This window comes from Peromyscus leucopus, chromosome 10 (assembly GCF_004664715.2).
Source record: "Peromyscus leucopus breed LL Stock chromosome 10, UCI_PerLeu_2.1, whole genome shotgun sequence".
Lineage (NCBI taxonomy): Eukaryota > Metazoa > Chordata > Mammalia > Rodentia > Cricetidae > Peromyscus > Peromyscus leucopus.
The window spans coordinates 2050756-2076884 of NC_051071.1; the positions used below are offsets into that span (position 1 = coordinate 2050756).

General features: G+C 51.1%; 1 protein-coding gene across 8 annotated transcripts in view; it reads left to right on the plus strand.

Moving 5' to 3' along the window:
* The window catches only part of Jakmip1 (janus kinase and microtubule interacting protein 1), a 122529-nt gene that overhangs the window by 49490 nt on the left and 46910 nt on the right, over positions 1-26129 (plus strand). For 7 of the 8 annotated variants that reach the window (XM_028882352.2, XM_028882350.2, XM_028882351.2 and 4 more), the window contains exons 2-3: positions 10904-11169; positions 17146-17640. In XM_028882352.2, the coding sequence (XP_028738185.1) occupies positions 11038-11169; positions 17146-17640 (627 nt within the window). In that variant the 5' untranslated portion in view covers positions 10904-11037. Of the gene's footprint in view, positions 1-4921; positions 4999-10903; positions 11170-17145; positions 17641-26129 lie in introns of those variants that run through there. The other variant, XM_037208885.1, reaches the window with a different exon arrangement.

Here is a 26129-nt window from a genome sequence, read left to right on the forward strand (position 1 = left end):
CTTTGTTGAGTGAGTATTTTGGTCGTTGGTTTCTGTTGCCCTCTCTGGTTCTTAGGAGGGTGTGGGAACTGTATGTTGGTTAGTAGGGGATTCTTCTGGGATCATGCTAGGTATGGCCACTGAGGGGTTTTGGGTAAAATATATTTCCAGGTATTGAGAACTGACACTTAGGAATGGGGGTGTACTGAGTGGGGGAAGGGAGTTCACAGAGAGAGGAAAGTCGGGTGTTTCACCAGGGTTGGCTTAGTCCCCTGGGAATAGGGGCAGAGAGTGAGAAGAGGTCACTGCGGGTAGTCTGCTACTGAGCTGGGGATGAGAGGGAGGGATTGGATTTGGAGGAGAGGAGGGGGAGTGAAGATCTGACGCTCACCTGCCTGCTTTGCTGGCCCACTTTCTTCCCTGGCAAGCCTGGCTACGGGCTGCCCAGGGAATGCCTGCTGGAGTGGGGGGGCTGGGAGAACAGGATGAGTGGGGAGGAAGGTTGGAGGAGATCTGCTGAGATGGGGGCAGGCAGGGAGGGATGGCTGTGACAGGTTGTCTTCTACAGAGCTGGGGTAAGACTGGGGGATTGGATTTGGAGGAGAGGAGGGAGGGACGAAGATCTGCAGTTAGCTTCCTCTGCAGGAGTTCCGCTTCATCTTTTTTTTTTTTTTTTTAAATTTTGGTTTTTCTTTTCTTTTTTTTTCTAGAGCTGAGGACTGAACCCAGGGCCTTGCGCTTACTAGGCAAGGGCTCTACCACTGAGCTAAATCCCCAACCCCTGCTTCATCTTTTAGAGGCAGCTTCTCTTTCTTTATCAAGGTGGGCTGCGGGGGATGATGGTTGGAGTCTACCTGAAAGCATTTGGAGACATCTGAGCTCATGTGTGGGTGGCACGGGCCTGCACTTGGTGGCCGCTTGCCTTCTGTGGTGGAGGGGAACCTGCAGGGCTTTAGCGAAGCGGCTGTGGGCACCTCCGCCTGTCTCATTCACCTTTCATCCTCACGGCTTGGCACGGGGCGGTGCTGCATGGACTTGGTGGTGTGCTCCGAGAAGGAATGTGTGTGAACCTGGCTTCGGAGGACTTGAGTGCAGGTGACTCAGGGAGAGGAATCATGGTGGGAATATGGAAACTGACAGATCTGAGTACGGGTACCACTGAAGCCCAGCTTGGTGAACCATGAGTTTTACTGGGGTTACTTACAGGAGCGGGAATGACTCAAAGATGACTGTGTCACCAAAGCCCACTCCAGCATGGGTGACAGCTCAGGAACACCTGCAGGCGCTTGACAGGTTGGAGAGCGTCTCTTCCAGCAAGCTGCACCTGCCTCAGTCTCCTCAGCAGGCCTTATGGCTTACATAACCTTGAAGCGGGAGGGGTCTTGTGTAACTGGTATATTCAGGCGCTTCCTGACGCTTCTGAATTGTTTCCTTCCTGAGCCTTAGGGAGTGTCCCTTCAGGATGGAATGTTTAAAATTCTATATAATACCAGGCCTGGGAATGGCCACGGTACAGTTTGCAGGTGAAATATAGGACACATGTGACAGTGTGAGGGACAGCAGGAAGCAAGACCCACAGGCCTCAGGGTGGGGATTTTTGCATCCACACTGTGCCTTCCTCTGCCTTCTTTCCCAGGAGATGCTGGTGAGTCTAACTAGTTAAAAAAAAAAAGACATTGGCTTCTGATCCTCAAGCAGCAGACTATGCCTTGGAGATTGTGTGTGTGTGTGTGTGTGTGTGTGTGTGTGTGTGTGTGTGTGTGTGAAACTATGGGCTGTGTAGAGAAGCCATGCTGATGTGTGTTTCCTGCAGCCCAAAACAAGAGCCTGACATCCTCATTTGCTTAGGAGAAGCAGATGCAAAATGCCACCTCCCTGCACAGGAAGGTCTGCTGGGCAGAAGCCAGCATCAGGGGCTGGAAGTCAGCTGGCCTCTGGGCCACGTGCCGGGCGATGCAGTCACCCTGTGCTCGGTCTGAGAAAGGTGCCCGGAAGCCACCAGATCATCACATGGAAGCTTCGTATTCAGCTCGGAGTTTGCTGGAGTCGGTCAGGCCATGTGGTAAACTCTTGACGCTGACGAGGCTTAGAAGAAAAGTGATTATTGAGCTGTTGCATATCTTATACCAGCTGGAAATAAAAGGCCTGGTATAGAGACCTGTCAGGGTCCAACTCTGACCTGTTGAACAGTCCTTGAAGTGGCAAATGAGGAACTAAGAAATGCTAGACAGGAATAAATATAGAGGTAGATGAAGAAAAAGATAGAGACACAGGATAGCTTCGGGAGGGCCCTGGGTCAATACCCAGTCGCCTGGTGTTTATTCCTAATGGGCTTTTTATATATTAGCAAGTGGAGAAGCAAGAGACCTCCTGGTTTCAAGATCAAAGTACAAAGTACAAACAAGTGTAGACCTTTCTTAGTTCTCTAAACACTTGGTAACCATGCCTTTGGCCAAAACATCCTATTATGTAGCCTTGGGGAGCAACATACACTTTGACTCTCTGACCTTGAGTCAAAATGGAAACAAAGCACAAGCTGGAATCTTTGTGGGCTCCCACAGGGACCCACTCATCTGCAAGGCTGGGTTGCAATCATAAAACTGTTCCTAGACCTACAGTGAAGGACAGCTTAGTAACTCAAGCTGGGGGAAAGGCACGCATAGTTGTGTACATGGATCCTACCTTGATTACAGGTAGAAGCTCGTGTGGAGGCTAGGTGCGGGGGTTGGTGACCCGAGGACATCTCTGTGGAAGATTTTCTACTGGGTTGGTGCGGTGTGAGCAGGATGTGCCACTGCCAGGGAGCAGCTAGGAATGAGGCTTAGACATACGCCAAGTGTGAAAAAGGGCGTTTATTCTCTGGGGATTGTGGCTCTGAGCTGAGGAGTCCCTGCATCCTCCCACCCTTGGCCTTTGTCATGGAATTTCAGAGTTCCCATAGTGCACATTGCCTAACCCCCAGCCATCCTGAGTAGGGGTCTCCCTATGCCATGCTGTCCCTGAATCTGCTGAGTGCTGGACACTGGCGGGTTTCAAGAGCAGAGAGCTAAGGTAAGGAAGGAGAGGTCAGAGAGTGTGAACTTGGGGCAGGCAGGGGTTTCTGTCTGTCTCGTGTTTCTCATGCTAGGAACAGCATCTGGCACATGCGTGGGCTCAGTCAGTCCTGGCTGAGTGAATGACTGACGGACTGTGTGAGACAAGCACTATTGGTGACTCCAGCTGCATTTGGCCAGTGTGGCATCTCAGAGAGAGACACAGGGTAGATTGACGGAGTTTTGGGGGGAGGAGATCTGTGATCTGTAGGGGGACGCCCCTCCTTCTGAGAACAATCCTTCTGGGCTGGGGATGTACTAGGCAGACCATGCGAGGACCTGGGAGCTGAGGTGTTTGCTTTTGTTTATTGCATGGTCCTGTGTGCTAGTCTTCTGTTTCTTCCATGGTGAGGTCTTTGGTGGCCACTGTAGTCCTGGTGTCATAGGGTGATGGGGAAATGGTCCTTCCTTTACTTTTGGGAAGAGTTTGCTATTGGCTCTTCTTTAAGCCCTGATGGAATCCACCTACCCCCCCCCCCCCCACACACACACACACCGAGGCCTGGCTTCTCCTGGTGTCTGGGTGTTAGGAGTGTTAAATATGTCACAGAACCTGCCTCTGTGGTGTGGCCATTTCACCGCAACTGGGAAGAAGCAGCAGCGGGCGACGCTGGGCTCTGCAGCCCTTCCTGCATCCAGGACGAGCAGGTCTGATGTGCTGTGTTTGCCCTGAGCTGACCGTGGCGGCCATTGTGACTGACGTCTTCCTCAGTTTCTGCTGACTCCATGCTAGGCTTGGTGGAACAGGGCTATCATCTCACGATACTTGGGAGGCTGAGGCAGGAGGATCCCAAGTTCAAAGCCCAGGCTAAGACCAAAGAGCCGAGAGAAGTTAAAGTCAGGGGCTTGAGACCCAAAGCCTGAGCCTCATGCCTCAACGTATAGCAAAGCGGTGCTGAAAACCAGTGTACTTCAGCAGGTTCTTGTGGCTCCTGGTGGGCAGTTGTTTTGATTGTAATTGTTTGTGTCTTTTTTGTGTGTGTGCAAAAGGATGTGGTGGGGATACCATTCTTCCAGTTTAATCCATTTCTATGTAAAATGTTATCATCTCATTATGGAGAATGCCTTGGCGAATATAGATGACGAGCAGATTAAAAATCACCTCTGCACCCCTCCCACAGCAGCGGGGAGGGTCCACAAAGAGGTTCTCATATTGTATTCCACTGCCACCCTCGCAGGGGGACCCCTGTCCCAGCAGTGACCTCAGTCCACACCCATTGGAAGGAGCCTGAACTAGACCCAGAGAGGGCTGAATGGGCGACCCTTTGCTGATCCTGAGCATATTAGAACAGACGTGGCTTCCTTCACTGGCCTCTGCTTCCAGAGGAAGACACCATGACTGCAGTGCCGAAAGCGGGTGTTTCCAAACTGACTGTGAGCACAGGCTAGACCACAGGTTGCCAGGGCCTGCACCAAGCTGTCCACCAGAACACCTCTGCGGGCACTGAAGGGACCAGCAGTTCCCTCCCAGCTTCTTGGCCCCTTTCACCATTTCTTAGCTCCCCACGATGCCAGTATGCCAAGGTGTTAGGTGACGGTCCGGAATAGTCATCAGGGACTTCTGTGCTTCTGCGGTAACCAGCCACCCTGCAGGGTGGGCAGTGGCACTCCCAGACAAAGCTGGACTAGGTTCTGTGTGGGTGGTGGTGGTGGTAATGATGTCACGTCCAGGCTGGCTTGGTCTCAGAACCTTTGCTTGTCGACACCTTCCCTGGGGTGGGGATGTCTGATCAGTGGCCTGTGGAGACTAGGTCGTCTTGCTCTGTGGAACACTATGTAGAAGGTTTTTGTTAAAGCTAGGCGTGGGCAGGGCCAGCCCTGGGCTGGGACTACTCTGCTAACATTCCACTGTGTTAATCTGTGAGGATGAAGATTCTAGGCTGGGGTCTCAGCAGCAGGACGTCTCCCACCGCTCTGGAGATGAGAGGTTTGAGATCGGGTGTCGGTGGGTTGTGCTCTCACAGTATGACTTGGGTGTGACCCTTGGCATGCAGATGGCATCTGCCCTGTGTCCTCCCCCAGTCTGATCTCCTGTTCTTAAGAAGACAGTAGGCCTCCCTCCTGACCCATGTATCCTCTGTAGGGCTCCTCTTGATGTCCTCTCATCCTGAGGTCCTGGGGATTCTCTCTGCAACAGATGAGCCTGACAGGGTGCTCAGTCTAGCTCCTACACCAGGGCTTCATAATGCAGAAGGTTGAGTGATACGGCGTGGCCATACAAAGTCCAGACACAGGTCTATCCGCCTAGGGCCTGTGCTCCGGCTGTAGTGTGTTCATGAAGGAAGTCATTGGTGTGACACATGGACGGCCAGAAGTGCATGTATTTCACAGGCGCCAGCCTCCTTGAGTCTGGGCAAGCCCTGACCCAGACTCTGGGAGGTCGAGGCCAGCACGGTCCTGGCTGCCCCAGAGCATCTTGTCTAGTGGTAGAGAAAGGTTGGTACCAACAGTGTGAGCAGGTCCAGGGCTGTGGGAAGGAAAACAGGAGCTGCATGGGGTGGGGGTGGCACTGGTGAATGTGTACTAAGCAGGTGACATCCAAATTGAATTTTGAAGGTGGGTAGGTGGTAAGGAGAAGGAAGACAGTCCAGGGGGAGCATTTGCCAGGTATGGCAAAGCCAAACTGTGCCAGCGATGGAAGCTTGAGAGGACAGTTCAGGTTCAGAGATCCTCTAGTATAGGATATACTATATACAGGCTGGCTGGGCCTGCCTAGGGGATTCAGGGGCCCAGACGCCCCTGTGGCTCTGTCACCACCCCAACAAATGGTTTAAGGTTTTGCTAGTCTGGGGGAGTAGTCAAAGGCTTTAAGCCCCTCAGTCCATAAGGGCTCCGGGCACAACTGCTCACGTATCATTGGCCCAAGTATGTTCTCATGACCCACTTCTGCAAGGGAATCTAAGAAGTGTAGGGAACCATGTTGGGGATTTACAAGGCTTACCATGGGGAACACCTTCTGCAGGCAAGAGCGCACAAGAAGGCTGGCAGCGCTGGCCCTAGAAGAGGCTGCTCTGCTTAAAAAATCAACAGAGACTCCCCTGCCCCAGGGTGCATCACCCACTGTTGGGCACCAACCTCATGTCTGGAAAGTGAACCTATGGAAGGAGGAAAGCTTCAGGGAGTTAGGGACTCTGTCCCCCATGCAGGAGGAGTTGATTCATGACAGGTCTGTAATTTGCTTTCAAACAACTAGGCTCAGCATTGACCACATTCCTTTATGGCCTGCCTTCCTCCCTCCCTCCCTCCCTCCCTCCCTCCCTCCCTCCCTCCCTCCCTCTTTCCGTCCCTCCCTTCCTCCCTCCCTCTTCCTTTAGAGTATGATGTGGAGTGCTTCCTTTCATATGGGAACGGAACAGCTAGGTTAGCATCAGTTGTTTGAGCCTTACAGAGAGCTTGCTGGCTATCATCACCTGTATGATCAAGGAGATGCTGGTGAGGGCTGTGAGTGGGAGGGGGACCTGCCCATGGATATTCAGGTGAGTGACATTCGTCCAGTGTCCTAACCTGCTAGCAGGGCTTTGATGTTGTCATGGCTTTTATTCAGGTGCATCCCCAGTCAACAGTGAGTGTATTGGCTGGCTTTGTGCACGAGAGTTTTAAAATCCAGTGCTTTCTTGTGGACAACAAATGGTTGGGCCTTTTTTTGGATCTGCTCTGGCAGTTTCTGTTTTTGTGGGTGCATCTAGAGCTTTTTCCCCTTGAGATCCTTTTTTGCTGGAGTAATTTTCACATGACCCCAGGTTTAAACATATACAGAGCAAGCACACAAATCAAACATTTCCTGAGAAGTCATAAGAAATTTACTTTAAAACAACTCTTTTATGTTGATATAATTTTGGCATTAAAGATTAAAATAAATTTACATATTAGTGAGAAAGCTGGGCTTTTTATTTTTACGTAAAGAATTAAATACCAGCTGAATATACTGAGAGACGGAGTAGGACACCTCTAATACATTTCAGAGCTGACTAATATTTTAATTTCATAATCCTCAAAGCTTCAAATACTACTTTGCATAAATATATATTATGCCAAATAACAAAAGCATGCTTAGGCCATTTCAGAAGTTGTTAAGTTTATCTTAATCATGAGTCAAAAATTCATCGAGTGATTCTTTATGAAATATGTTAGCAACACAAATGGCCATTAAGATATATTTGTTATGTTTATTTATTTATTGTGTATGTATTTACATGCGTGGGAGTCAGAGGACCACTCGCAGGACCCACTTTTGCCTTTCACTGTGTGGGTCCCAGAGACTGAACTCAGCAAGCGCCCTTACCCACTCAGCCATCCTGGGGGCCGCAAGTAGCATTTTTAAAAATCCAGCATTCTAGCACCACACAATCCAAAGATACACTACTTGGATAGTCACATGCTGAACACTGAAGGTAGGAACATTTGAAAAGCTTTTGTTTCCTTATGGAAACTGTTCGGCTTCAGGAAGAGCAGAAAAGGCAGCAGCCATGAGATGAAGCCGGGTGCTCCCTGCGGCCTCAGGGGCAAAGTGTGGGTGCTGTGTGCTCAGAGTCAAGGCTGCAGTGACGCTGTGGGATTACGGTTTGATCTTGAATCGAGTCTTAGGCCTTATGCATTCAGGCATTATTGTTGCCAGTTTTCCCCTGGCCCTCGCATGCAGTTACAGGACCCCAGCATGGGGCAGCGGCCTGCTATTGAAGCCGCTGTGTCCCGGGGTGGGGGTGGGGTTGAGTTAGAGCTGGTGTAGTAAGCTGGTGTCAATGTCTCCATTTTCTCTAGGAGGAGCTCTGTTTGTTCCTCTCTCAAGATCAGGGGCCCCACGGAGTTTGCAACATATATTTTTAAGTTGTCTAACTCAGTTGGGATGAACTATAGTATCGGTGTGGGGTCCACTTAGTCTATAGCAGAGATGCTCAACCTGTGGGTTGTGACCCCTTTGAGGGAATGACTCTTTTACAGGGGTCGCCTAAAACCATTAGAAAACACATATATTTACGTGATGATTCATGACAGCAGCAAAATTACAGTTATGAAGTAGCAACAAAAATAATTTTGTGGTTGGGGGTCACCACAATATGAAGAACTGTATTAAAGGGTCACAGCATTAGGGGTGTTGAGAATCACTGCCTCATAGTATGCTGTGGGGTCTGGCTTCCTCTGAACGCTCCCCACACCCCCTGGCCCCCGGACCCCAGCAGCCTGTCCCTGAGCTGCACACACCCAGCACACTATTCTTTCAGCTCCAGCAAACTGGCATCTGTCAGATTAGTTAAGAATAGAAAGCGCAAGTTTTTATTGTGTTTACTTATCCCCTCTAGAGCGCTTTCCTTTTTTATATAGATCATAGTTATAAAATATTCTATGTTTTTCCTTTGTTCATTCTCCTGTTTAGTCTGAGCTCTTTTTTTTTTTGGTTTTGTAGACCATGTAGTCTCACCATGAAGGCTGGTCTGGAATACCTGCATAGCCCACACTGGCCTGAAACTCAGAGTGATCCACCTGCCTCTGCCTCCCGAGTGCTGGCATTACAGGCGTGCACTGCTTGTCCAGCTAGAGTGAATTATTGACCTTCAGGTCATTGTGCCTCTCTCTGAAGCATTTCTCTCATTAACCACCTAAAAAGGGGAGGTCTGAAGGGTATGATTGATTCCTTGGTCTTCGGTCTCTGAGGTGTCATTTCACAGGTGACTGAATTGCAGGTTGACTCTCCTCTCTAAACACTAGTTTGCTCTGTTCTCTCTCGTGTCATTTTTGCAGAGACGTCTGCTGAATTCTTATCCTTGTTTCTCTGTAGCCAAGGTATTTCCCTCCCGGTCTTGTTTCAGGATTTTTTTCCCCCTTTCATCTTTGATCATCTGCAGCTTGCATACGATATACTCAAGTACAAATTCAGTTTGTGGATCTGCGGTTTGGGGTCTGCTATTCGTTTGTGGAAGACTACCCATGACTTCAAATAGTCCTGTGGTCTTCCTCTTGTCCTTCCATCCCCCTGTGTGTTGGCCAGTTTTATGTCAACATGACTCAGCAAGCTAGAGTCCTTGCAGAAGAGGGAACCACACTTGAGACAGTGTCCCCACCAGACTGGCCCATGACAATCCAGTAAGCAAGCGCTCCTCCCGGGGCTCTGCATCAGCTCCCGCAGCTCCTGCCTCCAGGGGCTGGCCCTGTTTGAGTTCCTGCCCTGACTTCCTTCAGCGATGGAGTGTGATGTGGAACTCCAAGCTGAAATTAACCCTTTCTTCCCTTTGGTTGCTTTGGTGTGTTTGGTCACAGCTGTTAATCCAGCTAACACACCTCGGTGTTCTGCAGTTGAAACCGCCCCTCGGTCCTTGGACCGTCTGGTTCTTTTTTGCATTGCTTCTCAGTTTGGACATACTGTGTTAGTAATATCTGTGGCTCACAGACTCTCTTCAGTCTGGGATGCACTGCTGGTGCACCTGTGAGCGCACGGGTTCTTTACCTATGCGCAGTCCTGCAAGAGCATGTGGAAGACTTGTTTTAGTTCCCCTGTGGCATTTTTTTTTCCCTCTTTTGGACATCTCTTTTTCCTTTCCTGAATTTTTCATCTTTCCTTACAGACCATCTGTTCTTACATGCTGTCTGCTTCTTTTTCCTCCGAGGCCCTTTGCATGTTATTCAGAATCACTTTAAAGTCTCCGTCTGGGTCTAACCCTGATGTCTTCCCTTTAGTATACCTTACATTGTTTTGTTGGGGGCTGGGTTGATGTAGAAGGGACTGGACCTTGTTCTCAGGAAGCTGGTCTTGGCTTCGGGCTGTCTGTGGGGCATCACTTTGCCCTAGGACCTCAGTTCTCTGATGGATCTAAGAAATTTTCTTATTTTCATTTTGTTTGTCTGTCGCTGGACTCCAAGTTTCTTATGGGTTGGACCAGAAACTATAAATTTCATTCATTTCTCCTTATATCTTCCTTCCTTCCTTCCTTCCTTCCTTCCTTCCTTCCTTCCTTCCTTCCTTCCTTCCTTCCTTCCTTCCTTCCTTCCTTCCTTCCTTCCTTCCTGTATCCTTCCCTCTAACATATCATCCCCATTTCCATTGGGCATCACTTCAGTAATGTGTCCAGGTGGCAGGTAATGGTCTTGCCCTGACTGGAGCGTCTCTTGTTTTGAGGACAGCAGGGTGGGGGTGGTTGGACTGGGCCCTTGGTGGCGAGGCCCGATGTCCCAGAGTCTGCCCATTCAGAGACCTCACTTGCTTGTCCTATGCTGCTTTTGGACATAGCAGGATGATCAGGTCAGTACCAATTCCCGTTATGAACTGTGTTACCTAGCACTTGGCTGGCGTGTGCCTCAGTTTCCTCACCTGTAACAAGGATGACAGAATTGACTCTGTATAGGAGGGACGATTAACTATGAGGCTGAGCCCTCCATCTCAAAGTGTGGCGCTGCCCTTGCTCCAGAGTTCCCGGCCTGTGGGGGTGCAGTGCACATTGCCTCCTGCCTCTCGTCCTCTGCCGTGTGCTTCAGGCTCTGGGGTGAGACCCTGGGATGCCTTTGGAAATAGCACCCATGTGCTGCATGGAGGTTTGCATGCTATGGTTCACAGATGCGCAGGTGAGGTCCTGCACTCTCAAGAGGCCAGGACTGGAGCAAGGCTACACAGTGTGGCCCTCTGGGGGCATCGTTTGCGAGTTGATTGGAGATGCTGTTCAGGCCTCAAGGACTCTGCCCAGAATGTCTTCCAGGTGATTCTGAGGTAGCTTCAGTGAGCTAATGATAGGCCAGACTTGTGAGGGGTAGGCCTTCTGAGGGTGAGGCAAGTGTTTAGTCCTGGGGTGCCCAGGCTAGGGGGACGCTTACCGTGTGTTTACCCGGTCTCTCTTCTCCCCTTGCAGAATCGCAAGTGATGGTGTTCCCAGAGGACAAGCGGAGCCCTGCGCGACTGGTTGGCACAGCAGAGCTGGCAGCTGTGCTTGCTGGTGGGCGGGCGTGAACCTCAGGACCTCAGCGTCTCACCCCAAGAGGAAACATGTCTAATAAGAAGGGACGCAGCAAGGGTGAGAAGCCCGAGGCGGAGACGGACTCTGTGCAGATGGCCAATGAAGAGCTGCGGGCCAAGCTAACCAACATCCAGATCGAGTTCCAGCAGGAGAAGAGCAAGGTGGGGCAGGGCCTCTGGTGCCATCCCAGATTGGGCTGTGAGCACTGGGCTGTGAGCACTGGGCTGTGAAGCATGTATCACTGGGTCTCGGAACCTCGGCTGCCCCACCCCCCCCAGGCAGTTGTACAAACTGGTAGCATTTTTTTTTTTTAAACCACATGCTGCCTGTGACTTGATGGGGCTGTAAGATTCTTTACGTTCCAGCTTCCCTTTCCTGCAAGATGCGGTGGTGGTGGTCACAGTAGGGTTATAGCAAGTCCTCTGGGAAGAGCCTGCCTCTGTCACAGGAGCTTTCTCATCCTCCAGTATGAGCTTTGGAGCCTGTTGGAACAGCCTGGCTGGGGACCCACATATTTCAGGAAAGCAGTTAAGGCACTGCTGTGTCAACCCAGTACTGTTGGGAGACTCCAGCTTGCCGAGTCACAGACTCGGTGGCCTCCCTCTTCCGTTCAGCCAGACTGGCTTCCTGATCTTGGTGATGTCATTGACTTAAGTCACTGCTGAGCTTGCGGGTGATGTACGAGTTCAAGGCTGTCCTAAATGTCAGCTCTAACAACTGCAGGGGAAAGCCCCGCTGCCGTAGCCTTTGCTGTGGCTGTGGTTGTGACATGGGAAGTCACAGCTGCACGGTGGATCCTTGGGGAGCTGGTCACGTCACCTTCACAATGGGAAACAGAGCAGTTCGTAGGGGCCAGTGTCCAGCTTGCTTCCTCCACTTTTATGCAGCCCTGGACACCCTGCCCAGGGTGCTCCCCACTGCAGAAGGGTCTTCCCATATCAATTAATGTAATTAAGATAATCCCTCCCAGACATGCCCAGAGGCCCATCTTCACATGACTCTAACATCTGCCAGGTTGGCAGCTAACACTAACCATCACAGATGGGATTTGGACCCAATATAATGTCCTCCGTTTATACTAATCTCCTTACTATAGGTCCTGTCACCAATCTAATGCTATGGTAACACCCCAGGATTTAGAACTTTAGCTTATCTGTTCTGGGAGATGTTACTGAGCCCCAACACCAGGTTAGCCCTGGTCTATCAGGTGCTACAGTGTGGATTACAGGCCCTTGGGAATCTCTTATCACCGGGCTGTGTCTCAGCTCTGGGACTTGGGAATCTCCACCTAGCCATGTCCTGACTGCAGTCTCCTCCATGCCTCCCCCTGTAGTCTCCATAGGGCTTTGCCTCTCTGTCACTGGGACAAGTTCTGTTCTCAGGGAACTCAGTAGAGCGTCCCCCAGACTACCCATGAAAAGCACCAATGTGGAGTTCCCAATATCATTTAGGCAGTATGGAACATGATATCACACTAACCAGCCAGATCATGTTAATGGTGTCCTTATGTTAGCAGAGGGCAAGCATTAAAGGCTTCAGGGTGAAGAAGGAATGTGGGGCAAGTGTTCGTCCCCCCAGTCACCCAGTGAGGGACCTGCACGTGCCTGTTGTGAACTGGGTGACATGCGTTTGCCATGAGGTGACTCACAAGCGGCCCCTTCCCTCAACTGGCGGCGTAGAGACATGCAGGAGCTAGAGGTGCCATGGCACTGGGCACACGAGAGGTCTCAGCACGTGCAGGGCAAGCTGAGCCTGTGAAGGCTTCTCGAGACCATCTTAGAGCTGGCCCCAAGGATTTTGCTGGCTGGAGAGGAAGCAAATAGATTTTCACAGCCTCAAGTGTTCAACATCCCCCTGTGAACAACCTCAATGCCAGTTGGGGACAGGGTGAGATGGATATCTGGCTGCCAGGGTAGAACTCTAAGCCTGAAAAGGCCCCAGGTCTGAGGTCGTGTGGGGAGCAGGGGTAGTAGAGGAAAGGCCATGCAGGTTCTGGCTGTCGCTTGCTGGTGATTTCTTAGATCTCATGGCAACCAGTCCATGGTGTCCACCCTGAGTCAGACATTGACCCTACCCTGAAGGGGCCGGACGGCCTTGGCGGGGTGGGAGTCTTGCTCCCAGACCTTGAGTGTCAGGACCCTGGACACTTACAGTAGCTGCTGTCACAGATCCCAGGCCTTGGATGTCGGGACCCTTAGCTCTTTGGGCTTGACAGTTCCCGGAACTCTGCCAGCCGCTAGGAACTGCAGTCTCTGGCCTTTGGCTCCTGACGCCCGTCACCTTCTGCTGTCTTGACTCTCCTGCTTCTCTGTGCTTCCACTATCTCGAGGTGTCGCCTGCCTCTGCTCCCTGCATTCTTTTCCCGGTCACTCTCTGTGACTCTGCTGTTCTGGTGCTGCCCCTGACACCACCTCTGCGGTTACCCTTACCCGCTCAGCCTGCCCTACCCGTGGTGAAGTGCAAGGCAGACCAGACTTGGCAGGAGGACCTCTTAGAACACCAGGGGGCAGCACAGGAGGGGGTGTCCTGCTGGGTCAGAAAGTGAAAGGTACAGCTTGGTTGTATCCTGGAGGGGGCGTGGCAAGGAGTGGTATTAATAATCTCTATCAATCACAGCACAACCAAGGTCCAATTACAGGCTTTTCACTGCACCAGTAACAAGCTTTCTTGTGTGAAGGAAGTGCCCTCCTACAATGAGACAGCTTCAGGGTGAGCCAGGTCCCCTAGGTCATGTGTTAGTTACTCTTCTCACTGCTGGGACAGCTGACAGAAACAGTCTAGGGGTGGGGAGCTTTATGGAGGACAGGTTTTTTTCGGACCCACCTTTTCAGCTTACCCGTCTGTCATGGCGGGGGAGGTGTGGCAGAGCAGAGCCAATAGTTCCTGTCAGGGAAGCAGAAAAGGGAGGCTTGCCAGAGCCTAGCTCGAGTTCTCCCTTTCCCTCTTACTCCTTCTGGGCCCCCAGCCCACAGGAGGGTGCCCCCAGCTGCCGGGTAGGTCTTTCTCCCTTTGGGAATCCTCTCCAGAGACACCCGTACTGGCACCTTCCAGAATCCTCATCTCCAGGATGAGTCTCAATCCAGTCAAGTTGATGGCAAAGCCCTTTGTCAGCTTGACACCCAGACACCTCTCTTTAAACCCTAACATTCCACCCTGGACCCCAAAAGGCTCATTCATATTCATCTCAGAATGCAAAATGCATTCAGTCTATGTCCATGAGTTCCCAGAATCCTAACACTTTCAACACTGTTCAAGGTTCAAAGTCTCTGCTGAGACTCAAGGTAATCTCCTAGCTATGAAACCTTGTAAAAAAAAAATAAAACAAACTTACATGTTTCCAAAACATAATGGACCAGGGCCCTGAAAGGAGCTGTGGGAACAAAGCAAAACAGACTGAACCTCTGAAGGGCAAACACGAAATCCTGTGGCTCCATGTCTAGCACGTGGTATCGTGCTGTGAGCTCTGAGGACCTTGGGCAGCCCTCCCCCCATGGCCCTGTCATCCGTAGCCCCTGAGAGCTGTGTCCTGGGGTGGCCTCCCTTGTTGTCTGCAGCTTTCCTTAGCAGATGTCCCTCATTCCTGGCAATCTCCAGCATCCTGATACCTGTATTGTGGCTCAGGCTTCACCCTCAAGCATCACACATGGCTGGCACAGTGGTTTCTTGATGGGATACTCATCTAGCACACGTTGCCTGGCTTCTCGGACTTCTCTTACTTCTACCATGACCCTATAACTCTTGTATTCTACATGCCTGTAAGACCAACGCCAGTGGACAATACCTAGGTCAGCATCTAGCTAAGAGCAGACTTAGAGCCATGACTGCCATAGTCCTTCACTGAGTGCCTGGACAGCTGAGCCTAGGAAAGCACTTCCCTTCACAGCTGTGTGTGAGCAGATTCCCCAGCTCTTGGGTCTTCTCCAGGGAAAGAAAGTCTTTCAAATGAGTTCAGATTTCACACCCAGAGGCCATTACTGGTGGAGTCTGACCAACTCCCTCTTTACACGGATGCTAAGTGCTCCATTTCTCATTAATGGTAGCCATCGCTAACCACCACACCCTCCTTGTCTACAATTCAGCTGCCTCCTTTTCTGCCCAAACAGCTTGCTTTTCACATTTTTCTCCGATTCTTGTTCCCCATTTCCATAGAAAACCAGAAATTGCCAGGGTGTATCTTGCATGACCTGCAGTCCAGGGCCCAACACAGTTCTTGTTCCTGTCTGAAGTCTCCTGAGCGCACTCTTCACTGCCTGCTCTGTTCCGAGCTCGCACCAGAATCACCCACTGAGCTCTGCTTGCAGCGGCCTAGGGCTTCTCTAGCCCAAACTGTTCCACATTCCTCCCACAAACCAATCCAAGACCTGAGAATTACGTAATCAGGTTTAGTCACAGCAATGACCCTGCTTCTTTGGTCAGTTTTATGTGTTAGTTGTTTTTTTTTTTTTTTTTTTACAATTATGACAACATTGGACAGAAACCACTGAAGAGAAGGAAGTCTTATTTGACTCTCATGGCTTTAGAGAGTTTCGTACATCGAGGCAGGGAAGGTGTAGCTGAGCAGAGTGGCAACCCGACGTGGCGGCCAGGAAGCAGAGACAGGCATGATGCTCAGGTGGCATTCTCCTGCCCCCCTTCTATTCCATCCTGGTTCGTAGCCTATGGGATGGCACCACCCACATTCAGGGCTGTCTCCCCCCCCCCCCCATTTAATTCTCTTTTGAAATACCATCACAGTCACCATCTCTGAGAGGGTTCTAAACCGGTCTGTGAAGCCTGGCATCACACAGTCGTCTGAGGCAGACCTGGCTGGGACAGGAGTCCTGACTCAGCGGCGGTGTTCTTTGCACGTGGAGTGTGTTGTCCTTAAGGCATCTGTGGACTGTTTGAGTCTTGATGTTCTAGCTCTAAATTCGCCAGGGCTCCAGCTCCAGTCCTGGGGGGAGGTGACCAGTGACGCTGGCATCACGTGCTGTTTCTGTGGTTGCCTGTGATGTCAGGCGATACTGGTCTCATGCATCTGCCTCGGGGTTGTCATTTTGCATCTTTCCTGGCTGTTAAAGGATGGATGTGCCAGTACCGACCGAGATGATGCCATAAAATGCACCTAAAATTAATTCCCCCTAGTCGGCTATAAATTGCGTGGTCTGGGGAAAACATTGCTGTTTCCTTCTGACGTCTGGTCCACCAGAGGCAGTTTGCCAGCATGCTCAGGCTGAGCACAGGTCCTGGGGCCAGAGAGGCTCAACCCTGATAATCAACACACACCACACACACACACACACACACACACACACACACACACACACACGGAGAGACACACACAGAGGATCCCTCTGTGGGGGGGTTCTTATTCTTAGTCTATTAATAAAGAATTTAAGAACAGACTCAAATGGAAGCACAGGACTGTTTTAAAAGAAAACCCCTGTGTCGGGCGAGCCGCAAACTTCATCTGCTGCCAGAAGCAGGAGAATGGTGGAGAGAAGGGGAAAAACGCCATCCTGGCAAGGAGGTCAGACACAAGCTAACGCATGGCCACACGGTGGGGAGGGAGAGAGTAGAAAAGCCCAAGACATTTCGGGAAAGTGGGCAGACTGGCGACCCTATAGGGTTGCCAACTATGAGCTTCTGCACTAGGGGTGGGAATCCTGGGAAGGAAAAGGACCGTGTTTCATTAAAACAACAACAACAACAACGAATTACTCCATCCATCTCTTTAGCATGGCTTAAGGTGAAGCCCACCTTCCACCTTAGCTGGAGGGCAGCAGCCCACCCAGCTGTTATGTTAGGTCTCCACCCTGCCCTCCTGGGTGACTGTGTCCTCTGTGACTCAAGTTCCCTGCCTGTTTAGAATCTTCCTGGCTTTGGTGAGAGATGGTTTCTGTTCTGTTGGTCACTAGTTTCCTGTCCTTCCCCATACAGTTTAGAACTCAAAGGTCTTCAAGGTTCGGCTCTCCAGGGAAAAATCGTAAAACACGTTGGGAAGGAAGATCCTGGATGGGGTTTGGGGTGGAGGGCAGGACTGTGGGTGTGGCCTGCAGGGGGAGCTAGAGGGTGGAGACTGGAAAAGCGTGGGGCTGAGGCTACTTACCCCCGAGGGCTCTGACCCCTAACCCCTGCTGCTCCCGTTCTGGCTGCAGGTGGGCAAGCTGCGGGAGCGTCTGCAGGAGGCCAAGCTGGAGCGCGAGCAGGAGCAGCGGCGCCACACGGCCTACATCTCCGAGCTCAAGGCTAAGCTGCACGAGGAGAAGACGAAGGAGCTGCAGGCGCTGCGCGAGGCGCTCATCCGGCAGCACGAGCAGGAGGCAGCGCGGACGGCCAAGATCAAGGAGGGCGAGCTGCAGCGGCTGCAGGCCACGCTGAATGTGCTGCGCGATGGCGCCGCAGACAAAGTCAAGACTGCATTGCTGGCCGAGGCGCGCGAGGAGGCTCGCAGGACCTTTGATGGCGAGCGCCAGCGGCTGCAGCAGGAGATCCTGGAGTTGAAGGCGGCGCGCAAACAGGCGGAGGAGGCACTCAGCAACTGCATGCAGGCGGACAAGGCCAAGGCCGCGGACCTGCGCGCTGCGTACCAGGCGCACCAGGATGAGGTGCACCGCATCAAACGCGAGTGCGAACGTGACATCCGCAGACTGGTACGTGGCGTCTCTCCCTACAGCACCCCTTCCCTCGGGCACATAGCAGTTTATGTGCTCCAGGCACGGCTGGAGGTACTGGGGTGTCCACAAAGTCCTGGCTGTCCCTGGGGTGCGAGTCGGCTTAGCATGGCAGGTCTCTCCTGAGGTATGGTTCTGGGCAGACCTGCAAACTGTGAGGAGCAGTTTCCTGGTCTCTGTAGTGGGGCTTGTGGGTGGGGGCTGGGGTGCGGTAAGAGAGGCAAGGTGCTGCAGAGGCAAGGTCCTTTCATTCATCCGGATGGGGAGTGGGCTTTACGTCTGGGTCTTTCCTAGGGAAATGTAAAGTGCAAAAAAATCAGAAAATTTAAAATGGGGGTGGGGTGAGGGCTGTTAAGTTTAGTCGGCAGGCATCTCTGAGGGAGGGAGGAGACCTCATTGAACCGATAGCAGTCACCATCTAGGCCTGTGTTCTAAGTCCGGCCGGTGAAGGATGGGCTTCCCCAGGCATTGACCCCACTAGGGGTTAAGAGATGAGCTGCTTCCTCAGGAAGGAAAATGGACAGACAGACTGACAACCGAATTGGGTGAAGTGCTTGCTCTGCAAGCCTAAAAACCTCAGTCTTCAGGAACCCTTGGTGGGAGGAGAAAACCAGCTCCTGTAAGTCGTCCTCTGACCCTCCACACATGCCGAGACACATGGACTCCCATATTCAAATACACATATCCTGTGAACACACAGTGATAAGGATGATGGTTACAATAATAATAATAATAAATATTAAAATTTAACCTCCCAAAAAGTCGAGCAAGGAAAATTATAAAGAATAAGAATTGCTGAAGACAAAAACCAATACAGAAACCAACAAGTTCAGGAAAATAGTTAAAATTGGTAAGTTGATTCAGTGCTCCCACGATGGATGAAGGGAAAAGTGGGGGGGGGGGTCACGGAGAGCGAGTGCTGACACTACGGATGCCCTGGGTTGTGTGGACCGACAGATGAGATGTGCGCAGACAGATGTGCGCAGAGGAAGGGGCAGCTACCCCCGCAAGATCAACTAGGATAGGATTAAGCCTGTAGCTCACGGTGCCTCCCCGCGTAGAAGAGCCTCGGCCCGGTGCCCTCACAGGAAAGGCTTCCGAACGTTTATGGAGGAAATAAAATGAGTCCTAGTTGCACCAGCTCCTTGCCTTGGTGCTGTGAAACCTGACAAAAGGCCCTCGGGAAGGAAGAGCTCCTTTGGGCCTCACAGTTTAAGGGTGCAGCCCATCCCGGAGGGGACGGCGTGGGGCAGGAGCAGGGGGCAGCTGCTCACACACACTGCATTCCCCAGAAACAGGGAGAGATGAATTCCCCAGAAACTAGGGTGGGGGGGGGGCTTCTTATTTCAGTTAAACCTCTGGAAACGCTCAGAGGTGTGTCTCCTAGGTGATTTTAATCCTGTCAAGTTGACAAAGATTAACCCCTACAGTTAGCAAAGACATCCAGGAAATAGAGGAGTAGAGATGTATTTAAAGTCTTTATGAGGCCAGCACAAACTATAATCCAAAGCCAACGATGTGTGAAGAATTGGTGTGTGTGTGTGTATTATCTTTTAAGAACGTAGCTATAAGAATATTAACTAAGTATTAACAAAGACCAGGGCTATAGTGGAAGGCTAAGAAATCCTGGGCTAGGTTGAGTTACTTATGCCAATGTAAAGATCAATGTAGTATTTCCTGATTTAAAGCCAGAGAGTATACTTCATTTATTTATTTTTGGTTTTTTGAGACAGGGTCTCACTGCATAGCCTTGGCTGGCCTGGAGCTTGCTATGTAGACCAAGCTGGTCTCAAACGCCTAGAGGCCACCACAGGCTTTAATCTGGCAATGAAAGAAAGGATTAAACCTCACGTGGCCGTTTTCCTCGATTCATTCCAAGCATTTTAAAATTCATCTTCCCGACACACTCAGCATATCTGAATTAAAATAGAGTTGCTCTAATCTGATAAATTGTCCTTTTGAAAATCTGCTAACAATGTTTGTCGTAATGGTGAACCAGCTGAGGCTTCCCACTCAAGTTCAAGACCCAAACAAGTGACTGTTACCAACTCTTCTGTTCAGCTTTGCACTAGCCAGGGGGGACAGTATACAGAAGACCATGGAAGAAGGGGAACCTAGTTATATGGGAATGCTGCCATGATGCTGCAGGAGTCTGGGGCTGTTTTGTGGCACAGACTGGGTAATGATGGTTCTGGAAGTGAGAAAGCCAAGGTACCACCAAGTTCTGTGTCTGGCAAGCGCCCAGTCCCTGCTCCCAAGAAAATGGCACCCGCACAGCCTTGTCCTCAAACAGTGGATGGCACAGAATGACAAAGGGGAGACACACGGTGGCTTCAGCCACTCCTACGAGGACATTAATCTCATGACTTCTCAGAACTAACAAGCACATTTGTCCAAGCTCTGATACTAAGTAGATACAAAATACCTTTCTGTTTCTATGCACTAGCCGTGGACAGCGGGAAAGGGGAACTCTTTTAAGCAGCAGGGAAAGCTGTGTGGGAGATCTGCTGGGCTCCAGAGCCCCGCTGAGAAGAGTTAGAGCTAAGTAAACAGCTTCCATTGATGAGACTGTTGATAAAGTCAATGAAAGTGGCCCAGAATCCAAGCTAACTTTTTCCTTAGGCTACTGTGAGAATTTTCCTCTGGTGTGTGTGTGTGGGTAGGGTGGGTGAGTAGGTCGGGTGGGGGTGGGGGTTGGAGGGCGGGGACGATGATGATGACTAAGCATTGTCTCACCCCATCCTCATAAGCTCCCAAATGACAGATCAGCTGGATTCCCCAGGGTTCATCCAGGGGAGCCAATGGGTTTGGGTTGTGGTGAGGGTGTGGGGAACGGTAATGCAGCTGTGAAGGAGGGTTTGCAGCCAGCAGGAATGATGGCTTCCCTGCGCCTGTGCAGAGGGAGCCCCTCTCAAAACTCCCGAAGCCTGTATGGTGTAGCTCCTCCCTGAAGCTCCCAAACCGTGTTCTATTAGGGTAGAATTTTGGGCAGCTGGGAGGAATGGCTGGTTATTCAAGGGAGGTTCAGTGACTGTCCCTACCTCTCCCACGTGGGGATGTCAGCAGGGAAGCCCAGCTGTGATGAACTTTTGGAGCAGACATGGTAGATATTATGAAGATGGCGTTTCTGTTTGAAGGGTAGGGCTGTGTGGCACGGACATTGGCAAGCAGATTCTAAGTCAGATCTAAACATTTAAAGGATTTGGAGTGGCAGGAGTGTGTGTGTGTGTGTGTGTGTGTGTGTGTGTGTGTGTGTGTGTGATGTTGGGGGTTGAACTTAGGGCTTTGTGCATGCTAGACAAGTATTCCATCCCCAAGTCACACTTCCAGTTTTTGGAGTTACAACCTTGAAGAGGGAAAATTTTGCAGGTGCCATATGCCTTATGACCTGAAAGGAAAAGTATCGGCTCAGAACCCCCAAGACCAAGTTCTCAGTACAAAGGAGATTTATTTGCTTCATAGAGACAAAGAGCGGGAGATAAGAGACAAAGACAGACTCAAGAAATGTAGATCAACTGCTGTGGAGCCTGTGTGGGACTGGACTAGGCCCTCTGCATAGCGAGACAGTTGTGTAGCTCGATCTGCTTAAGGGGCCCCCTGGCAGTAGATTCAGAATCCATCCCTGGTGCATGAGCTGGCTTTTTGGAACCCACTACTTATGGTAGGACACCTTGTGCAGCCTTGATGCGGGAGGAGGAGGGGCTTGGATCTGTCTCTACTAAATGTACCTCCCCATGGGAAGCCTTACCTGCTTGTAGGAAGGAATGGGGGTGGGCTGGGAGGGGGAGGCTGGAGGAGTGGGAGGAGGGAAGAGGGGAATCTTTGATTGGTGTGTAAAATGAATAAAAATTTTCTTAATTAAAAAATCACCAAATGCAAGAGAGAGAGAGAGAGAGAGAGAGAGAGAGAGAGAGAGAGAGAGAGAGAGAGAAAGAAAGAAAGACAGGAGAAAGAGGATGAGGGAAAAGGGGCAGGGATATTTGCCCTGGAGGGACAAAGGACTGCCTCTGGATAGAGAGGAGACAGATGTGGCCCATAGGCAAATGACAGTTTATAAAGGTAGGCAAAGGGAGAAACCTTGTGTTAGGATGAGGTGTTTAATTTTAATTGTGCATGTTTATTAGGTGAGCCAAAGGGGGCTTTGACTGCTGGACCTCAATACTTTGATACCTGGACCTTGGTAGTCAGCCTCATGAGGAGGAAGTGGCCCGATAAGGAAATAGACCTTGGTGGCTAGCTTTAAGAATGTAATCTAATGTATGTTTATTTGTTTGTTTGTTTGTTTGTTTGTTTGTTTATTTATTTATTTATTTTTAGCTAGGCAGAAGGAATGGGAGAGAAGGGCCAGAGTCCCTTCATGACCAGGTTACAGCAATTGAAACAGTGAGACTGAGGATGAAGGCAGGTCTAGAAACAGCCCTGCAAATACGTGATCACTTGACCTAGGAACAGGCCAGCTCTGTGGTGTAGTGGGTACAGGACGGCATTTCAATACACAACACTCGGACGGTGGGATATGCTACGGAATTGTTTCTACTATGACATATTTATAGAGGAGAAGATGCCTCCTACAGCCCCTGGGGTGGCTCATTTAAAAATCCCAGTGGTCCCAGGAAATCAGCAGGTTCTGTGTCTCACACACGGGAGCGTTGGGAAGCAAAGCAAACAGAGCAAGCCTGTCGGTGTGGGAATCCCAGCCCCAGCCCTGACACTCTTTGAAAAGGGGAGGGTGAGGTAAGCATGCTTTCCAAGGAATGGAAGTTAAGCCGGCAAGAAAGCCGTTCAGGCAAAAAAGGAAGAGTGCCCAGGAAGATGGCTTAAGGATTATCTGTGGGCCTTAATTTAAACCTCAAATGACGGCTTACATAAAGCATTGCAGTGTGTGCCGTGCAGGGAGGAAGATGTGTGGCCCAGGGATGGGTGAGACCTGGGCCGTTAATGGATTCACACTCCTGGAAATCCTCCCATCTCACCTGAGGTGTGAAACTGAGTGGATCCAGGATAGACAACAACAAACGAAAGAGGGCTCAGCTGAAAGCTGATTCAAGAACTAAGTGGCGATACTCGAACGTTTGTTTATGCTTGAGGAGGATAGGAAGGAAGTGTCATAGAAGAGCAGGCGGGACAAGTCGAAGAGAGATGGCAGGGTAAACAGACCACATCAGCAGTTACGTTGAGCACAGAGGGGCCAACCCTATTAAAGGAGACCTTCCTACAGGACAAAGAAAAAGTGTCGTGCAAATAGGAAGTTAGTGCTAATGTGGGCAATAGTATAGGCAGTTGCAGGAATATTATGCAGCAATGAAAAAGAATGCATTTCTGATGTGTACTAGAACTTGGGTGGACTCAGACATGCACCAGGAGAAAAAAAGCCAACCCAAAGATGAGGTTGAAGAAAGACCAAGAGGGAGAAGGGGACAGAGGATGGTGGCACTGGAGGATGAAGTGAGTGGAGGCTGCCAAAGGCTGCCAGCAGGGTGGGGCTGTGAAGAAGGGCCCAAAGAGCTCCCCTAGGTGTTAGATAATGTTTTCTTCTTGCCCCTGGTGGGCACACCACTCACAGATCTCCAAGGCCGTCCCGGCCGGTACAGTGCTTATATCTGAGCCGTGTCCTCACTTGGCATGTTTTGGGGTGACTGGGATCCAATCAGAGCCGACGGTATAGAAATGCACCCTGCAAGGACTCTCTTTCGAGGGCTGCCACTCTCTGTACAACTGCACCACCCCGTGCAGGCTGAGCGCAGTACCTGAAGCTTTGTGGCCTCCTGCGTTCATCGGACTTCCGACAAGAAATGAGCCGGGCGGCGGTGGTGGCGCACGCCTTTAATCCCAGCACTCGGGAGGCAGAGGCAGGCGGATCTCTGTGAGTTCGAGGCCAGCCTGGGCTACCAAGTGAGTTCCAGGAAAGGCGCAAAGCTACACAGAGAAACCCTGTCTCGAAAAACCAAAAAAGAAAGAAAGAAAGAAAGAAAGGAAGGAAGGAAGGAAGGAAGGAAGGAAGGAAGGAAGGAAGGAAGGAAGGAAGGAAGGAAGGAAGGAAGAAAGAAAGAAAGAAAGAAAGAAAGAAAGAAAGAAAGAAAGAAATGAAGTGGTAACAATAAGGAAATGCACACAGCAGGATTTTTGAGGAGCAGGTATAACACTCTGCTGCCTTCTGCGCTGATTCTGAGCCAATCAAGAATCAATCAAAAGTGTTTGTTGGCAGAGGAGGAAGTAACAAATTATCTTCATCATCAGCAAAGCTAGGCTGGAGAGTGAGCAGTCTGGTGAAAGCCAGGACGGCTTTTAACTTCTCATTCCTCTCCGGACTGCAACACCGCACTGGACAGAAAACCTGAACCCTGCAGACGAGGTAGTTGCCCAAGGCCAGTCTCCCACTGGCCTGGAAGATGAAAAGATAAAGACAAAGCTGTTCATGCTCCAACTTCCATCCCTTTGCTCTACGGAGTTAAGTCACATCAAGGGTCGTCAAGGGAAGTCGTGTCCTCACCCCAGGAAGCCCAAGGGTGGTAGTGTCCAGGTATCCCCCACCCCCAAGCATAGGCATTTGTTTGCAGGGGCCAGAGACCAACAGTGAGTTAGTGAAGCAGGTATAGATTTTGCCTGGCTCTGCTCAGAAAAACCAGAGTAGCTTTTTGTACTGCTGGATAGGAAACAGAAAGGCCCAGCGGGGCCTGGGCTACCCTCGTCCATGGGACCCCTCTTTGCCTTTAGTTGGTATCACTGTTACTAGGGGGACAGGATGGCTTTGGGAAATGTAACCCAGTGACAGTTGGTCTCCGGGCAGAGCCTCGGAGGGTGTTGAGTGCTGCTGGGTTGGGCTGGTCACCCTAGCCAACACGTGGGAGTCACTATCCCACTTGACACCTCCCCCCTTAGCGAGCACCTGGAAGGTCTCAGGAGGCAAGGAGCAGCAGCAGCAGGGGCCCGACACCAACTGACACTTGAGGCACCTACCTGTTGTCCCAGTGAGAGGGCCACCAGGTGCATACATGACGCCTAATGAATGGCCTTAGGGACTTGGTACTGGCTCTTCCGTGTCCTCTGGTCAGGAGTGTTCATCCCCAGGCCTAACATTGCTGCTCTTTTCTCCCTGGGAAACTCCCAGGCCAGGCTCCCTCTGAGGGAGACTTCATACCCCGGGTCCTCTCTGTGGGGCTGATTGTCTCAGCACCCCACCTAGACCAGACCCAAGCCACCTAGTCACCCAGGCTCTTTCCCATCTTCACTGTGGTGGTTTTCTTTTTCCTTCCTTCCTTCCTTCCTTCCTTCCTTCCTTCCTTCCTTCCTTCCTTCCTTCCTTCCTTCCTTCCTTCCTTCCTTCCTTCCTTCCTTCCTTCCTTCCTTCCTTCCTTCCTTCCTTCCTTCCTTCCTTCCTTTCTTTCTTCTTCTTTTCTTTTTTTTTCCGAGACAGGGTTTCTCTGTGTAGTTTTGATGCCTGTCCTGGATCTCACTCTGTAGACCAGGCTGGCCTCGAACTCACAGAGATCCGCCTGGCTCTGCCTCCCGAGTGCTAGGATTAAAGGCGTGTGCCACTACCGCCGCCGCCGCCGCCGCCGCCGCCGCCGCCACCGCCGCCTGGCCACTGTGGTATTTTTCACCTAAAATATTTGCCCACTTCCCAATTGCTATTTTGCTCTTGCCGATCTGCTGTTTAGGACACAGGCTCTATGAATCCTGGGGCTGGACCAGTCCTGTTCCCCATGAGACTCCAGGCCCTGTGTGAGGCAGTGCCCAGTGGTGCCCCGGATGGCTATGGTAAGTTGCCACTGCAGGACTCCCGCTCACCACCAGCCAAAGGCATGTGTGGACAGCTGGAAGGATGCTCTTTCTCCTGTGTCTGCTCTGCTCACCTCTGCCTCCTGGGTCAGAGCAGTGGCATGAATGACAGCTTACAGGGGCCCCTTGGAATCGAACTTACGACAAGGCGAGAGTAAAGACTCAGGCTGCTCACTGCAGGGAGTAGTGAGAGGAAGGGAGGGAGGTGGGAACATGGCCCAGGCGTCTCTGGGTGCCGGCCAGTCAGTCGCCGGTGGCCTCCGATTCCTCCTTGTGTGCAAGGTGTGTCCGTTCCCAGCAGCAGCAGGAGACACTCTGCTCTTGCTGTTGTTTGTTTTTTAGTTCATGTATGTGGGTGTTTTGCTTGCCATGTCTGTGCACTGCATGTGTGCAGTATCCGTGGAGGCCAGAAGGAGGTGTCCGATCTCCGTTGTGAGCTGCCATGTGTATGCTGGGCCTCAGACCCCAGTCCTCTGGAAGAGTAACCAGTGCTCTTAACTGCTAAGCCATCTCTCCAGCCCCTGGAAGCTCTGTCCTTAAAAAAAATCTGTTGATACCAAACAACAAAACAAGCTAAGCAGTGGTGGTGCGCGCCTTTTATCCCAGCACTCAGGAGGCAGAGGCAGGCGAACCTCCGAGTTCGAGGCCAGCCTGGTCTATATAGAAAGTTCCAGAGAGACAGGGCTACA